Genomic DNA, 18,317 nt, shown 5'->3' on the forward strand with positions numbered 1-18,317 from the left:
ACCACTGTTGCCACATCATACTGTGTTAAGCACATTGAAAAATGGGAATCATTCAACAACTAATAATGATAAGTATTTCTGTTTCTAGTGTGTTCAAGCCATGCCATGAGTTTGTGAAGCCTGAAAAGTACTATGCAGCCTGTGTTTTTGATAGTTGTGTACTTCCCAACCTAGACCTGGAATGCTCAAGTCTGCAGATCTATGCTGCCACCTGTGCTGATCAAGGTGTATGCATTGACTGGAGAAGTCACACCAATGGTGTATGCTGTAAGTATTTGGCCATTTGTCTTGAATTATTAGGGAAGCTTATATGGAAATATTTCAACAATAATGTCATACTGCTTTCCGAGCAATGAAGACACCAATAAATCACATCAGTTTCTTTCCTTAAGTTATTTTGCAGGTAGCATTTTTGACAATGGAAATGATAAATGAGCCTGCAAAAATAAACTTTTATTGATTGGGCCAGAAACATCTGTATCAGTTCATACTTATTTGTACACAGAGAGTTTTGTGCTTTGTAGGCATCAGCAGATCACTCTCCATTTAGTGACATATGCATTATTTTTCAGCTGTAAAAAGAAGAGGACAAAGAATAGGAATACATTCCCTTTTGAGAACTTGTGCAAAAGGGACCAAAATTATTAAAAAAAATTGTAGTGAAGATGTAGAGTCTTGGTTTTATTGCCTTAATGTAAAGTATGGTGCTGTATCTCTATGACTGGATTGCATAACATAATTCCATTCAGAGACATTAGACTGATAGCTGAGGTTTTTTTCCTTTGTTTCTCAAGGTTGTCATAGATACATAGGAAAACAAATAAACAGTGTTTAAGTTCTTGGCAGAAGGTCATGGGACTTTTATATGATACTAAGTTCTTGGCAGAAGGTCATGGGACTTTTATATGATATTGTTACTGAGCTCTTCCTCCTTTTTATTCTTCCATTCCAGCTCATGAATGCCCACCAGGTAAAGAATACAGAGCATGTGGTCCTACTAAAGAGGTAACCTGCAAATCAAGGTAAATAATTCCTTCCCTGATAGTTATAGCTTGTACAACTGTTCAGTCACATATAATGCACAGGTGGATGAGGAAAATCAACCTCCTCTCATGTCTTAAACTGTCAAAATTATTACCACTATTCTGGCAATCCTAAATCTGGGTGCCTGTATTGTTTATGTTGTTCAGCTATAGCAAACACAAACAGTGACAATCCCTAATCACAAATGCACTGATCATTTGCCACCGTATCTTTAGTGAAAAGCTATTTGGCATAATCTTCCTCTATGTGCCGATGAGTAATGGTGTTCCTCTGAATATTTTGTCTCATAGTCAGCAAAATGAAACTTCAACTAAACAAGTGGAAGGCTGTTTCTGTCCTAATGGAACAATGTTGTATGACTCCGGTGTGGATGTCTGCGTGAAAACCTGTGGTGAGTTTTACTGCTTCACTTGGATGCATGTGTGTTTTCTTTTTATTGTTTCCTTCTCATGTATGCCACATAGATCTGACTGTATGGAGTCAAAATACAGTAGAGATGCATATTGGTATGTAACTGGTAATGGAAATTTATTTCAATGTTTCCACAGGCTGTGTTGGAGTGGATATGATACCAAGAGAGGTATGATGCCATATGCTTTTGAATTTGAATTAGAAATTGGGCCTTGGTAGAGGAGAGCAGTCTTCACTGGTGCAAGCTTGTTTTATGGTCTCCCAACTTTTTATTCCTGATTTTACTTCTGTTCTTCTTCAATGGTAACTATGCAATCACTCATTTTTTTTTCTTTAATCACAGTTTGGGGAGAAGTTCACAATAGACTGTCAGGACTGTATTTGCCTAGAAGGTGAACATGGCATCGTATGTGAGCCTCATGTATGTGCTGAACAAAATAAGATCACTTGTGATGGAGAAGGCTTCTATGAGGTCACTGAAGTCAATCCTAAAGACTCCTGCTGCCCTCTTGTCACCTGCAGTGAGTTTATACTTTTGTTTCTAGTTTTTCTATACTGCTTGGAAACAATAGAAAGGAAAAGACATTGAACTACTTTAACACCAGAGACCTCCAGCAGAGAGTCACAAAATAGTATTTTTATTCATGCCTTTTAAAATCAGCTTGCCCAGTGCTAGGGAAAATGCATTTTAATATTGAAATTATTCAGGATGACTACATTTACAGTTACAGGACTCAACATAACTCAATCTGTAGTTCTTGAGTTAGGGACCACATTTTATTCAAGTAACAATTCTCTATGAATTTTCATTTTGCAGCAGTTATCTGTAATTCTGGAGAGAGTGACAGCTGTTCATTACTTCTCTGCATAGAATTGAGATACTTTATTAACATGGGATAATTTCATCATAGAAAAATGATCATAAAATAATGTAGTATCCCCCAAACCTGTGCCTGCATTTACTAGGAAAAATGTGTTCCCTTTCTGCAATTTATTTCTTTGAAGAGAATCTGGACTGTTTCCTAGCACTGGAAAGTTCATCCTAAATACTTTGAGAAATGATTATTTCTAGTAGCTGTGAATTAGTGTACTTTTAGGCTTATTCTTTTTTTCTTTTTTTTTTTTTTTCCCTTCAGAATGCAATACAAGCTTCTGCACAGCTAAAGCCCCCAAGTGTGCACTGGGATTTGAAGTTCATTCATATATTCCCAGTGGTCAGTGTTGTCCTGTGTACCAATGTGGTAAGTTCTTTGGAAATATATTGAAATTATTAGCATTAGATATTGCATCATTTAGCATTACAGTTTATAAGACTGTATGGAATAGCCCATTGAAGGAGGCATTAAACACAGTCAGATTCTACAAATTAGTTACTTTTAACATTAGTTACTACTGCTATAGTTATGACGACTAGGAAGTCAGATGTAGCTCAGGTGACTGAAGTTCAGTTTTCCTGATTATAAATACATGAAACAACAACTTCAGGATTAACTGTGACTGTGGTCTTGGCTGAATCTAGCAAAAAGTTCCTACAAGCATCCCCAGTAGAAGACAGCTTTACGAAGACTACTTTATTCTTGGTAATTGAAAGAAGGAAGTACTTGGTACCTGCTAAGTGGACATTCTTGGCTGTGAACAGTATTGCATATATTGGGACAAATCTTCCCTTTTTGCACACGCAGCATTAGTTCTTATACTTTATACTTGTCATATCTGCTACTTGAATTGTGGAGTAACCAGTGTCTTTGACCCTATGAATTGTGATTCATGGTGGAAGAAATGAGTTTGACTAGGGTGGGTTGAAGATGTTTTATCCTTTTTTCCTATGTTAACATCGAACTCCTTGATTATTAACAGTTCCCAAGGGAGTCTGCGTCCACCAGAATGCTGAGTTCTTGGTAAGTTCCTGTTTCAACAGTTTTCTAACGATGCTTATACGACCTGTTAGTATACATGATCAGAAGTTCTATGAAGAGGTTTATCCCATACAACCAATATTTTAGAAATGTTCAAATTTCTGTCAGGAGTTCATTAATTTGACAAAGCCTAAAACTTTTCTGAAAAGGTTGCCATGTATGAAAGAAATTGCTTGTACGTCAGTATCAGAGAGAGATTCGGGTTAAGTGTGCTTGCATTTTAGAAAGTCAGTCTGCATTTATTTTCAACACATCATTGCAATTTTAAGACTCTTTCAAAAATTAAAAATATTATTCTAAACAAACCTAGTTTTCTAGCAAATTGTCTTGGATCTAGTAATTGTACCTATCCCTTTAACATCAAAGTTTATCATTATTATATAGGACTTCAGTAAAGACACACATTAAATTATGTTCAGTATTTAAATTGTTGTCTTCATAAATGTCTAGCCAAATAGGTATCCAATTGTCTTTATGATTTTTCCTTTTCCATTACTTGATTTACATATCTTTTGAAATTAATAAATGTCTGTCAAATATGTCATATACCATTAATATATGATTTTTTCTTAAAATTTTTAGCCTAACTCCTCAGTCTTTGTTGATAAGTGTCAGAGTTGTTTCTGCACAAGTGAAGTTAACGTCAGCACTCAACTGAATATCATCTCATGCAAACCTGTTCCATGCAACACATACTGTAAACCGGTAAGTGTCAAACTTAAAAGAAATAAACAAAAAGCCCCAAAATACCCATGTATGGGAAAATCAGTCTGATGGTATTGAGCAAAGGACAGGGAGCTGAAATTCAGAGACCAACTCTAGCATGGATACCAACTGTCCTTTGATCATTCTACTGCATACAGCTTGACTCTGACAATATTCAGTTCACATTGGCAAGATTTGCTGGGAAATTTCTGTAGAGCATTTAATGGAGGGATATTTAATTATTACACATAATTATTGCAGTGCATTAATTTATTCCATCTATAATCTACTTTTATTACTTGTCTTCTATTGGGTTGGATACAGAAAGGCTCAAATCTATAGTGCATTTCAAAACATAATCAGCTAATGGATTTGTATGTTTTAATTTCTTTCTCAAAAATTCATCTATTATAGTGCTATTGGTTTTAATTAATTTTAATATCTAGGGATTTGAAATTAAACCAGTGAAAGGTGAATGTTGTGGAAGATGTGTGCAGACCAAGTGTATTATACATGCAGCCAACAGCGCTGAACTCATCTTGAGTGTAAGTATGCTCTACATTCGATGTCTCTACCAAATTTGTAAAGTTCCCTGTTTCAGAAGGGGAACATCTCTTTGCCAGATATAAGGCTTAGTGTAAGTTTTCACCTGAAAAATCAAAGACTCATCTAAAGCAAAACCTATCTACAATTTTTTGACCTGAAGGGTAGGTCTCATGAAATAAAATTTTCTGGAAGACTCTTCCTGGAATGACAAATCCAATACCATTGGAAGGGATTTTCGTCCAGTGTTTGGAAGCTTGGGCTTATCTAGGTTATTGGATTTCTGCATACTGAAAAACACTAGTAAAGCCTGCATATGGAAAAAATTTATTGCCTCTGTAGTTCAGAAGTTTAGGGTTGTGGTTCTTAATTAACACATAACAGTCTAACTTTCCCAAGGCAAAATCCATTGGTGTGGATGATTTTGTTAAGGTACTCTACATACGTCAGAGGCATTTTTCTTTCTCAAGAAAAATCCCATGTAAAACTGAAGATTCTCTCCACGTATGGCATATTGCAGTACATGTAATAATCTGCATCTGAAATTACTCTTAACCTAAAAATAATCGACTGGGAAACAAGAGGAAAGTCATTGTCAGAGGACAAGAAAATATCTGTCTAAGATCCCTTCAGGTTTTCTTATTACATTTTGCATTTTGCTTGCAGCCTGGAGAGTTTAAAAATGATCCTACCAATAACTGCACCATTTATAGCTGTGTAGATGTCCATAACCAGCTTATCTCTTCCACATCTGAGATTACCTGTCCAGCATTTAATGAGGAGAGCTGCAAACCTGTAAGTAAAATCAGAAAATTTACCCTCTAGTCCATACATAGATTTCTTCAGTTTAGTTCAGCCATCTAACTAAGAACAAAAGTAAAATTAAGCTCTGATGACCCTTTACCATAGTTTCTCAGTCCTAAGGGCAAAAGTTTCTAATGCATCCATGCACAGCCCCATGCAGTGTAAAAGAAGATACCTGGGTGAGGATTCAAGACTTATAAGTGGTAACAGTCTCTCAGTAGCCAAAATACTGGTCAGCACTGAGATATTATTAAGTCTTTGCTGAATGCTTTGTTTGGGGTCCTGTCTCAAGAAGAACCATGTTTTCTTGAATGTTACAGAAACACAAGCTGTTCAGTCAGTAGGCTGACAGTAACACCATGCATACTCCCCATTCAAATACAGAAAACTCCAAGAAAACATTTGTTGGAACTGTTTCTGAGAAAAATGGCATGATGTTAACTGAAGACTTCCTTCAAGGAATTATTTTTATTTTCACAATTCTTTACAAATTGATAGATTTCATGTCTGGAAGAGACCATTATTTTTGCTTATTTGGATAAATGCTACAGTTTTTTGCTGGTTATTTCCTGTCATTGGTGAATTTCTCTTCTTAGTTACTGGCCTGAAAGTCTATTTAAATACAGGCAAATAAAACAACATAATTTTTTTCTGTTTCTTTATTCTTTTAGGGAACTATTTCATTCTTACCTAATGGTTGCTGCAAGACCTGTAAGTATATCAGTGTTCTTGAATCAACAGTACAGAGAATGAATTGTCTTCTTAACTCAAACCATTTTCCAACTATAGAGGCTGATATGTTTGTATTTAAACTTTTGTGTTTATATTTGTTATTTCATGCATTCACTGTCCAATCTCTCCATAAAAGTTTAAGTTGAAGCAGAAGAATCACTTAAGACAGTTCTTTGAGTGCATTAATGAAGCCCAGGAAATGCTGAACTGCAAGAAACTTCTGAAGCTGTTTCACTGCAGGTATTTTCTGATCTTTCCCTATAGGTGCACCTGTGGATAGTCGTACACCATGCTCTGTCCGTCACAGAAAAGACTTCATTGTCTATAATGGCTGCCGTTCTGTGGACAGAGTTGACATGACTGAATGTGAAGGAACATGTGGAACCTTCTCACTGTAAGTCAACTTATCGGACAATGAGATTTAAATTCTGTTGGCATTGACCTTGTTTATATAAAAAGAACAACAAATAGTCAGGCTACAGAATGGTAGAAGACCTGGGACTATCTGCTCCCAAAATCATAGACACAAAATGATGAAATTTGTGTCTGGATAGTTGATTTGTCTTAATACAAAGCAGAAAACTCTGTTAAATTGCCTTGGGATTCAGACAGCTGTGATAAGGTCTATTCATCCAGTAAGAGCTGCCTTGTCTCTCATTTGTGTCAGACAACCTTTACTAGAAGTCATCAAAAAAGATCATGGATTATTTCCTGTAATGGGAATGAGCCCAGAGAGCAGGCAGGCTTGATGTTCACAAGCTAAAAGCTGCTTCTCAACATTTTAGTTAACATCTAAAATGAAATACACATACATCTATTAAAGGAAGATTCAAATATGTGTAATTTTTATACAGTAAATAAACTAGAAAACTAATGCTTTAGGGGTGATGTTAGTAGAGTATTTTGACAGTACATTTTTCTCTGAATGAGTGAATATACCAAAAAGTGGCTATAAGTGGCTAGCAGGACACCTGGTAGTGAGCTATTAAAACAGCGGAAAACCAGAATTCTAATTCCCTAAAGAAACTGTCACTCACTGACTATCACTGAGCATGCCACAGGGTACCTTACATGGGAGAAAACTGCTCTTTAGTATCACACAGAACTGTGATTGGCCATAGAGTTTATTAGCATTTTGAAAAACCTTATCATTTTAGGGTCTTTCTGTGGTTGCCTTTGCACACAAATAACAAGAAAAAGATGGATCTTGACATGGTTCATAACTTGATATTACCATATTCTGCATGAATGGTGCTTGGGAAACTGATGAACAAGGCTGCAAATATTTTGCTGAGATAGAAACTGAAAGAGCTGCAGCTTTCCCTTCCTGTTAGCACAGTGCTGGCTGGGATATGTATTTGATTCACATGACACAATTGTAGCCCTTGTAGCCAACTGATTGATGTGATGCCATTTTCAGTGGCATTGTAGCCCTTTGTCTATGAAGTTTTCTTATTTAGCTCAGGGCATTGTCTCCCCTTAGCTGTTGATCTGGTCTGTTTACCGTTGATCAGTGCTGGGCTTACGAGGAGGATTTAAGGAAGCTGATCTTTTAGAACTCATGGGATTTTTTTAATAGGACTTTGATACCAACTGTTTGAAAAAAAAATCTCAGCAAGTGCAATGAACTTTAAAACCATGTTATTGTAATCACTATTCTGTCAGATGAGATTAGCACTTTCATTAGCCACAATGGTGGCTTTTATCACATGAGTCTGTACTTGTGTTCACGCTTTCCTTCTGCAAGTTGGCCTCTGGCACAGAGTAATTTTGCCATTTTCTATTTTAAAGGTACTCTGCTGAGGCCAATTCTATGGACCACAGCTGTTCCTGCTGCAGAGAAACACGAACTACGGAGAAGCACGTGCAGCTGAAATGCCCTGGTGGGCACGCAATTTCACATAAGTATATATACGTGGAAAACTGCAGCTGTCAAGATACTGAATGCAACTACCCACGATCCAGAGAGTTGCAGAAGAGAGAAGAAAATGACAAGGCAAGCTCTCTGAACCGTATCAAGAGGGCCATCAGCTTAACATCAAAATGAAGACAGAAAAAAACCAGCATCATTTGACTGAAAGGACTGTGCACCATTCTTATCTTCCTTGACTCCTTTTGAACTTTGCTTTTGCCAGTTACTGTATCATTTCTGTTCTCTATTTATTTGTCACAAAATAAGAACGCAAATTTGCATTCTTCCAAGTGCACAGCCTTTTGGGTCCTTTTACAATCTCCTTTTTTTCTCTGAATGATTAAAAGCAAATCTGAAAAAGCACGGCTTTTGTACTTATTATGTACTGTCTTTAGAAGTCTGAGTTTGAAAAGAGAAGAAAAGTTCTTTCTCAAGTTATAGGAAGTCAAGCGATATATACACTAAATTTCTGGGATATCTATTTCTGGCTTCTCAAAAACTGAAATATCAATGTTAAGGTGGGAGAGAAGTTGTTTCTGTCTGCTAGAACAAAGCCAAAGATGAATAATTATCATGAAGAGATTCACATGACTTGAAGCAACTTCTAGTTTAGCACCAGCTCTTATTGTAGCATAGTTGTGTATGTTAGAACTGCCTCAGTTCATCACAATTGTGCATTTTCACTAAAAAATTAGTCCCTCGGCTGTGTCATATTCACATATGTTCATTCACAGTGCTTTCAGGATGTATAGTTAGTCCTACAGTAAGAGCTCCCCAAATTCCAACCTTGTAACCCTAAGCTTCCTCTACTGCAAATGGAGAGCAATAACCATTTTTGACATTCGTTTCACAACAAAGAATACATCCAAATGAGAATAGCTGAATTGCATTCAAAATTGCTTGTTTATCTGATCTGATATTGATGTAAAGGGAGCTGAAGCAGGTTAGCCAGAAGATGTACATCTTTTGCATCATCTGAAGTACAACGAGGTTAAACCACACCTGTTGTATGGGGGGGAAAAGGGTTTGGCATTATTTTGTCTCTGTTAATGAACACTTAATTGTGCTTTACCCTTCTGAGAGTTTGAGCAACAACCAACCTCAACAGTAGCATCTTTGCCACCTAAGGATTGGTGGCACCATTTTGTGCTACTACTGGCCTATCAAATATGCTGCAGCTTAGAATGTAGACACTGGTAGGAATGCACAGAAAATTAAATTCCACATGTTCTTTCAGCTTTACAATACTATAACTGGAGAGCTCATTTCTGTGGAGTTGAAGAGGTAGCTATTTAAAGAAGTTTTGTCAGTTTATGAAGTTTACTCCAAAACTAATGAAATCTGGTTTCTGCTTCAGTATGGGTTTCTAACGATTTTTATCTCTACATTCATTATGAGATGTGACAGATACTTATCTCCTGGGGCATTTACAAAGTCACTCTCCTCTGTGGATTCTTTATTGTCTAACAGTGTCTGTGCTAACACTGCAGCCATACATTTCCTCTAGTCTTTTGCAAAAACTACTTTTCTCAAAATCTGCTGAGATTTAGAACTTTGAAATTTTCATTTTTGCACTTAAATTTGGCTGAAGTCAGAAAATAACTTCTAGAGACAAACAGATACAAGATGTGATCTAATCTGCCTTGTTTCCTATTAAAAAGAGATAAAATATTACTAGTCAGTAGTAGTAGTCATCTGCACACTATATTTATACTAAAATCTAAATCTCCCGTTCTTCATTAATTTTTCATTTGTTCTGTAGTTTGCGTGGGCTCTTTCTATCCCTTCTAGTGATGGGTGAACTACTTTTTAATGAGGAAGTTTAAAGATCCTGCATAAGTCAATAAGGCTGCGGATTTTGACTTCACCACTGCAGGGCAGTCTATGGCTAAGAATGGTAAAGTCACTTCAGATCAAAAAGCAAGTTGCCTCCAAAGGGACTTTGCATTTTATCAAGTAGAGGGTTTTACCTTTGAGAAGAAGGAATGCTAGTCTTTCCCACAGACACTTGGATGCTCTTAATAAGCAATGAAAAAAATTATTCATAAAGATATTAACATGCATACACAGGACAGGGTTTGTTACAATGCTCTGGGTTATTGCAGCTCCTTCAGTTTTGGTGCTGGGTCAGTGCTGCCCATAAGCAGGTTCCTAAGTGGATGTTCTCAGAGAATTCTTACAAGTGCTTGGCAGCTTTGGGTCAAATTGTTCATGTCAAACCCCACCCTTTTTGGCACTCTTAGTCACCTTAGATATTTGTGGTTCAGTTTGCACCTGAATTTCCAGTGGAACTGGATGACAAAATGGAACAGATGAAACTTTTTTCAGTGGAGAAATCCACAAAGAGTCTTTGGGACAGTGTCCTAGTTCAGCAGGAGGGACCAGCTAACCCTGTGTGAGGGTGATCAAAGCTGTGTATTCTACCCCCTCTATTCATTCCCCAAGGTCAATGGGCCATTAGCAGCAGCTGCCCAGGGAGCCATTATCACTTCACACCCAGCCTGAGGGGGGCGGAGCTGCTAATGGGCCATCAACAGTTCAACACCCCCTGGCTCCCAGAGTTAATCACCCATTGTGTGAGTACCCGCCCAGGGGGAGGGACTGAGAGCTCCCTGAGGGTACATAAGGGGTGGGTAAGAAGACCTCGGGAACCTCTCGTCGGATCCAGAGCAGCAGCAGGACCTTGACAGGAGGAGATCACCGCTCTCGCCCAGACCACAGCCCTCGCCTGCACCAACAGGTTTTCCTTTTCCTTTTGCTCTGGACTTGGGGGAACAACAGGGGTCTCAGCACAAGGGCAAACAAACCCCCTTGGGTTTGTGCCCCAGGACACTGGGTTATACTGCTGGGGTTTTGTGAGTTGAAAGCAATCTCCCTTGTGTGTCAGTGTTGTTATTGTAGTATTATTATTAAATTTTAGGTCTGACTTATAATCTCTCTCGTGGTGAGTTCATTTCCCCTGCTGGTTCACCTTTAAACCAGCACAGACAGAAAGGAAGGAAAGAAGCCTTAATTCTGTATTCCTATAAAGAGCAGTAGTTGCAGTGAGCAGCACGTTTTTTCCCCTCCACAACCCTCTTGGAAGTAAATGGAGGCCTGTACTATCTGATCCCATGAAACATTTTGTTTCTTAAGCAAGAGCCGTTGGGTGTGCAGGTCACAAGCAGAAATTCTTCTGGAAAACCCAGTGCACAAACTGAAGAAATCATCCTCATTGCCCTCTTGAAAGGGCAATGTCAGCACTTGGGGTCTCAGAGGAAATTGTGGGACCTTCTGATCCCATTGTCTTCCTAGGCAGGACCTACTGCAAGAGACACTGGCAACTTCAGAAATCGTTAGTGCTGGAAGGCAGTGGGCTTGACTCTCTGTCCTCAAAGTATGACTCCATTCTCTAGGAATATCCTTCTCTTCTGGAGTCTACTGAAAAGGGAGGAGTAGCAAGAGCCCCAAGTCATGTCTCCATGCCTGAGTTCTGTGTTCATCTCCTCTTTCTATCTAGACCCCCAATTTCATTGCTGGTAAAGGATTTCTTTTTAGTGTGTTTCTTTTTCTTCATCTCCTAATACTTAGCAGTTTTAGTTTTGCCTTGAAAAATGAGGAAGCCTTCTTGACAGGCAAGTAGGATTTCCATCCACACAGCCTTTGAAGGCACTAAAAAACAAGGTCTCAGCTCTTGCTCTTCAAGAGCTTCTTGGTTTTGCCTCACTTTGTCATGTTGTCCCTAGGTGTGAGTGAACAGAGTTCCTCTAAATATGAGGTATGAATGTGTCCCTGAGGCTCTTAAAGAAATACTTGAAACTAATTTGACACTCTGATGAACAAACCAAACCAAACCAAATCCAAACCCAAACCAAATCTTGGTCTTATTGCTGCTTTCCTGAAGTGAAGGAAGGGCACACATGGGTAGGCTGAAATTCCCCATTCCAGGCAGGAGCTGAGATTTACCTGTAGCATGCTTATTGCTCTGGTCGTCCTGGTTAAGATTTTGAGTTCTTGCCTTAGGAGCAGGGTCCTTTAAGGCAGATGGAAGCTTGAGGAGCCTTTTCCAGGCAGCTGCAGTCTTAAAGGAAGCTACCCACAACACAGAGCTACCTGTGGGAGACCCCCACCAACTGCTGGAGCAAACCCAAGTGGGTTGACTGCAGCTTGGGAAGGGCACTGTTGCACATGACTAAAGAGCACTGCAGCTGAGGGCCTCCAGGGCATCTCACAACATACTTGACCACTCTGATAAAAGAGATCCTTGCTCTGTTGCATTGTGTGCCACCACAGGGTCAGGAGTGGGAAATACACAAGTAGTCCATTAGACACACCCTGAGTCTTCCTTACAGTTGGTTACATGCTTCCCTGGAAGCAAGAAAATTGCGGAATGCACATTATCTGTGGAACACGTGGGTTTTGTTCTCAGTTCTAGTCTTCTTCTCCAAGGTAGTTTGAATCTAAAACAATTTCTTCATGATTACCTGGAGATGTACTACAAACTCAGTGTTGTTCCTATGAATCTACAGCAATAGTTACAACTTTCTTCTGGAGTTAAAAAGGAGTTCTCAAATGATTTGCTGATAAAGTGAGCACAGTTGTTTTATGAACCATTACTGGAGAAGTGTTTTGAGAATACCAGGGGCAGAAAGGAAAGTGCCTGTTAGCAATATGGAAAATCACTGCTGTTATTTCAGGTGAGGCAGAAGGGATTCAGAGGTGAGGGAAAAGACCACATGCAAACCAAGAACTCTCCCAAAAATAATACAAGATAGAGGTTTCCTATCTAATAACTACCTTGCTTACTGATATAACTATGTAATATAATATTATTATTTTGTGCTGCAGGAGAGGAAGGGTAAGATAAAATTTTCGGTGTGTTTACTGTTTGACTGTACTTTGCTAAACCACATTTCACTGAACTAAGCACATACAACTCTGTACATAAGCCCCAGTGAAAGGACTTCAGCAAAGGCAAAGCCCTAAGTAAATAATCATGCAGTTACTGTGCTTGTTATACACTGTTTGCATTTGTCTAGAAAAGCAAATTCAAATACTGTGAAAAGAGACAGAAATAGATTTACAAGGTCTGAGATCATAGGCAAGAAAATTCTTTTGAGTTTTAGGTCTGGCAAAAAATGAAAACATTTAAATAACTGTAACATTGATACACAATTTCTGAAATTTCATCTCCCAGCAGAAGTTTTGCAGGATAGTTAAGGCAAAACAAGTTCTTCAAGTTAAGCAGCCCTCTCCCAGGGCAAAATTTCCTAAATTAACTCAGTCTTTTCAAGTTACCACAAAAAACTGTGTTCTTAACTGGTAACTTCCCAGACTAAGGTCCAATGAGGCTATATAAGCCATATTCCCATCATTAATGTAGAAAATCCTTTAAGTTCTTTTGTAGCATGATCCTTTTAAAATCTGTTATGTTCAAACAATGTCCTTTAGTGTTCTAGTATTTTATAATTAATTTCTAAAATGCTTGAATTCCTTTCACAAAATTGTCTCTAGAATAGTGAAAAACACCACTGTAATATTTTTAATATCCCAAAACTTTGAAAGAACTACAAAAGAGTAGAACTCAGAACTCACAGTATATTTTTGATATTGCTTTAGAGCAACAGCTTCCAAATTAGAACATCTTTGTGCTGCAGAACAGTCGAAAGACAGAAAACACCTTATGTTGCCTTTTGCCACTCTTTTTTCTAGTCTTCTCTCCACATTTGGCAGAGAAGTCAGTTCTTCCAACTGCCATTGAGCTTCTCTAGCTCCAGGAAATTATGAATCTTCCAGTGATATGCACTCTTACAAAGCGTAGCTTGAAAAGATCATTCTGAAAGTTTTTTCCTGGTCATATTATATGAAATATTTGAATGGTGAAATCCTTCCCATTTGCCTTGAAGGTTAAACAGAAGAGCTGGTCATGAGAGCCTAATTCAGTTAGCCACACAAATGCTAATCTCCACACATAGAGGAAGCTTCCTCCTGACTATATCAAGGCATAAGTCTGGAATAATGATAAGAAGCATAACAGGTTTTCAAAATGTCAAAAATTAGCATGTATGTGGGGAGCAAGTTGGAGAAGAAACCTCAGATCCTAAGGGAAACAACATACATACAACTACCCTATTTGACAGAAATCAAGTAAAGTATGGCAGAGCAAGGATTGAGAAGGAGTGCCTGTGTTTCATGCAGCTCCCTTTTAAAAAGTAACAAAAGGAACAGTGACCGAGGAATGTGACTTTACACAGTGCCTGTGACCTGACACAGCAGTTAAATTTCAATAGCTTGTCCCTTTGGTCCAGTGTAGCTGAGCACTTCTTGCCCTTTGTCTGCAGAATCTAGGAGAGATGTATGATCATTCTTCTCCTTAAAAACATGGAGTGTCTGAGCAAAACATAACACACTAAGGGCAGTGGGTTCTTGGGTGGCCTACTTCTACCTTCCACAACATGCTAAGCAGAGGCCTAGGGAAAGACTGTGTCCCCATTTCTCTTGGTTTTCCTCTTTCTGGATAGACATTTGGATTCAAAAGGAAATTGGTGTTCAACTACCAACAAAACTACTTTGATTTTAGTGGCTATAGGGTTCAAGATAAGGTGAGCTCTGAAACGTCGATGATATAGAAAAGTTAGCTGCCTAATGCAAAATATTAGAGTTTATGCTGGAAGGATCACAATCTCATGAATCCAGTAGAAATGCTCTGACACAGTTTTATATTGAGTCCTTAACTGAGACATAGTCTAAGTCCAATTTAAGAAAAAAAACCAGGCCAAATTTGCTTAGCTTCCCACCTCAACTTGTCCTCTGCCCCATCTCTCAGCCTTTCTTTTGGCTTGCAGTAACTTTCAGTTATAGTGAACATGGTTACTGGCTATGTAATTTAATATAATTTCAGAGTTACAGAGAATTCTGTATTAAGTATACAGTGGCCTCTTATGAATTATCTTGGAACTCATGAAATAAGAAATTCCTTTTTTAAAAAGAGGTGTAATCTGCTCTAGCCTAAACTCCACAAAGCTCTAATTATTTAGCAGAAAGTTCACATCCTTACCCACAAGGGGCCCTGGGTTCCCTTTGTTTTACTACTCCATACTTTTCACCAAGAAGCTTGTTTAAAGAAAAATCTTTCAAGTAGAAAATCTCAAGGGCCCAACCTCCTGAGGAGATGCTTTTGATGCAGAGAGTCTTTCTTGCGTGAGGAAGTGCCAATAGGTCAAAGAGACCTGTGTACATGAACACCAACCAGCCGTGTCATTACTCCTTGTACATAGATTTTGAAAGATCTACATCTTCTTAAAAAAAAATAACCAAACAAAAACCTAACAGCAAAGAGCAGCTGAACTCTTTCCTTGGAAACAGGAAAAACTAACATACCTGATTATTTCATGAAAAGTCAAGGAGTCCCATGGCAAGATGGAGAGGTTAAAGAGCTTTGTGTTTGTTCTAAGGCAAAATGTAAGAAAATGTCCAAGCATTTCCTATCACAATTAAAATACTGAAGGCATTCTTCATGTATTTTAATGGACAATTTATGACAGAGATCCATTCCTTCCTTTTCCACTCCCTGCTGCAGATCACCTTATACTTACTGATAGCTGTTTCAAAATGAGTGGTAGATGCAAATCTGATGCGTCAAATAAATTTTTATTGTCAATTTCCTAAATGTTATGATATCATACAAAGAATAAAAATGTAATCTGTGCTTTTTTGTATCTTACTGGCAATTCAGAATGGACTAATGATTTTTCTAGATATCAGTTATGTAAAATATTTTGCCAGATTCACTTCAGATGCTTTTTATCATGTGGACTATTGGCACAAGAGGGCTTGACACCAAATCCAAATGAATTGTTTTCCTGTCTAACATTACCTGTTAATGAAGCATGTATCATTTCTTTAGAGTTATTATCTAGGCAGTGCTTGTAAAACATAATTTTATAGTGGATGCTCATTCTAAGAAGTAGTTCCAGCTTTGCTCAAAATGAAATGGAATACTAGAGGATTTCCAAGTTGAACCCCACCAGTGTTTGGAGAGACTGAGGATGACCTTAATGCTTTACAGTATGTATTGAATTCCCTTTTGACAGAAAGAAATTATACAAATGCAACTGCCAGACTTCAGTACAGTGGCTGGATATCAATCCACTGAATGCCCTCTTTTTGAGTGCCTCTTTACCAAGTTTCAAGCAAAAAGTATGAGATGTGAGTCACTGGTGTATTACATTAGCTTCATGACGGTTTATCTTCAGTGAGTCAGTGGTGACAAAGAAGCTGAGTTAATATTTACCCATTGTATTTACTAAAATCACATACCCTTTAATGGCAAATGATCCATGAAATGGGCGGTAAAGGGGCCAAGAGGAATTGTTCTTTTTGGTAATACAGCTGCAGAAGAGGGAAGGCATCTTATGCCACAGGGTCCAATAAAGGGAAGAGTTATTAATCCCAGTATGTCACTGCAGGGGGTAATAGTTATAACTTGCATGCCAGCAATATCAATGATTCGGTGGTAAGTGATCAACATAGTCTATAAGCCCCCTGTCAGTCTGAATTTCCTTCTGAACTGCTTCCATGTATTTCTTCTGAAAACCTCAGTGTTGCCACACTTGAATATAAAAACTTCATTTGAATGCAAATATCCTTCCCTTGCCAGCAGCCCTGAAATCATTGCAGGAGAGTAAAGCATCCAGTGATTTCTAAGGAGTGTAGCCTGCAGTATCTGTGGAGAAGCTAGAAGCAGCAGCTCTGGTTAGTCACTGACAGGAACTCTGCTCACCAAGAAATGGCAAAGGAATGGCAAAAAAGACAGAACAGACAAGCAGAGGTAAGAAAATGGCTAGGTACAGAGCAAGACAACTGAGTTTCCTGTTTCTCTGAGCAGCAAGAGTTGTGCTCTTCCTTTTTTCAGAAGAGGATCCCAGATGACTGACATTAATTTCTCTGCTGAGTAGAGCATAAATGAATGTTGGTTAAATGAATTGTTTTATTCTCTTTGTTTCTTGAACACAGTTTTGACATGTGTTTTTCATGCTCTTCCTAGGCCTCTAAGTGCTAAGTGGGGCTTACAGTGGGAAATCACATCTTTTGAGCTACCCTACATGTAGAAGACAAAGGGCTGGGAGTTGCAATGGTCAACCTCACTATGTATTTGTCATCAAAGAACCACTCCAACCTGAAGGTACCTTTGACAAGTAGTTAATATTGCTTCCTGCTGCTTTTCTGCTTCTCAGTGGGAATAAAGGTATTTTTTTCTAGGGTCAGGAATCATAGTCCTAGAGTCTGATTGTTGTTTCTTCTCTCTTACTGAAATGAATGAAATAGGTGCCTTTATTTCTTGGGTGGGATTGAAAAATGAAGAGGACCATTATTTAAAAATTGTGGACTCCACCTCAGCAGAGTCCTGCATTTGAATTTTGTCACTAATTTTGATTTTGGAAAATTAATAGCTTTTGGCTTTCCACCTTTATCCTCGACTAAACTCTCTTAGTCTGTCTCTGTGGTCTACTGATCTATGTGCTTTTCCTTTTGAGCTTCAAAGGCCTTCTCCACACCTGCCCCGTTCTGTGGCCTGAGCAAGAACTCAGTTTGAAAGTTCCAGTGAAAATCTGATGAAATTGAGTTGTTAGTGTTGCACTGCATTGAGTTTCAGAGCATCCTCATACCTACAATGTCATATTCTCATGGTTAGGTTTATTCTCTAGATATTCTTATGGTTTACTTTCTAGCTCTTTGAACGGAGATCAGCAGGAAAGATGTGTTTAGATTAAAAGGAAAAGCAGCATGAGTCCATTACTTTCATTCCCAGTGCTGTAAAGTCTGTTGGTTCTGTATTCCAGCCAAAATGGCAGGGCTTCAAGAACAGACTTTGCCTTCCAGTAGCACCCTGCTTCAAATGGGACTGACAATGGAATTAATGGGACACGGACAGTGGCAAAGGGGTAACATGAACTCATGTTTCATGTACTGCACAATGGTCTCACCAGCTACTGCTGGATTTTCTTTGAAGCAACAGCAGCAGCAAATCTTCATCTGGAAGACATTTGCACCTGCAGTTCTGTAAGCCACTTCATAACTGTGCGGGTGCAGCAGCTGAAAGAAGCAGTGGGAGGCCTTTGGTTCACTCAACTTTGTCAACAGCAGAAAGCCTGGTAAAGCAGTGATCAAGAAGCTCACTATTGTTAAGAGCCAGCTTTCTCTCTGCCAACCAGACGGACATGCATATTACCCGATGGGTGCATGGACAGACTCGATCTGTGACCCTGCAA

The 18,317-nt window shown here is 38.5% G+C and overlaps 2 protein-coding genes across 10 annotated transcripts in view; both read left to right on the plus strand.

Annotated features, from left to right (window-relative positions):
- Positions 1–8,202, plus strand: part of MUC2 (mucin 2, oligomeric mucus/gel-forming) — a 59,216-nt gene extending 51,014 nt beyond the window's left edge. Inside the window, exons 49-61 of the mRNA XM_071559311.1 lie at positions 89–285; positions 953–1,022; positions 1,335–1,435; positions 1,593–1,624; positions 1,799–1,976; positions 2,592–2,696; positions 3,313–3,353; positions 3,954–4,076; positions 4,523–4,621; positions 5,286–5,414; positions 6,095–6,134; positions 6,420–6,549; positions 7,947–8,202. Coding sequence (XP_071415412.1) covers positions 89–285; positions 953–1,022; positions 1,335–1,435; positions 1,593–1,624; positions 1,799–1,976; positions 2,592–2,696; positions 3,313–3,353; positions 3,954–4,076; positions 4,523–4,621; positions 5,286–5,414; positions 6,095–6,134; positions 6,420–6,549; positions 7,947–8,202 — 1,501 coding nt within the window. The remainder of the gene's footprint in view (positions 1–88; positions 286–952; positions 1,023–1,334; positions 1,436–1,592; positions 1,625–1,798; positions 1,977–2,591; positions 2,697–3,312; positions 3,354–3,953; positions 4,077–4,522; positions 4,622–5,285; positions 5,415–6,094; positions 6,135–6,419; positions 6,550–7,946) is intronic.
- A 2,555-nt stretch (positions 8,203–10,757) lies between these two features.
- Positions 10,758–18,317, plus strand: part of LOC139673312 (mucin-5B) — a 63,331-nt gene continuing 55,771 nt past the window's right edge. For 5 of the 9 annotated variants that reach the window (XR_011698092.1, XR_011698091.1, XM_071558772.1 and 2 more), the window contains exons 1-2: positions 16,638–16,876; positions 17,093–17,230. The gene's annotated coding sequence lies outside the window, so the exon portion shown is untranslated. Of the gene's footprint in view, positions 10,808–16,523; positions 16,562–16,637; positions 16,877–17,092; positions 17,231–18,317 lie in introns of those variants that run through there. The other 4 variants (XM_071558774.1, XM_071558773.1, XM_071558775.1 and 1 more) reach the window with 4 other exon arrangements.

Source organism: Pithys albifrons, chromosome 6 (assembly GCF_047495875.1).
Source record: "Pithys albifrons albifrons isolate INPA30051 chromosome 6, PitAlb_v1, whole genome shotgun sequence".
Lineage (NCBI taxonomy): Eukaryota > Metazoa > Chordata > Aves > Passeriformes > Thamnophilidae > Pithys > Pithys albifrons.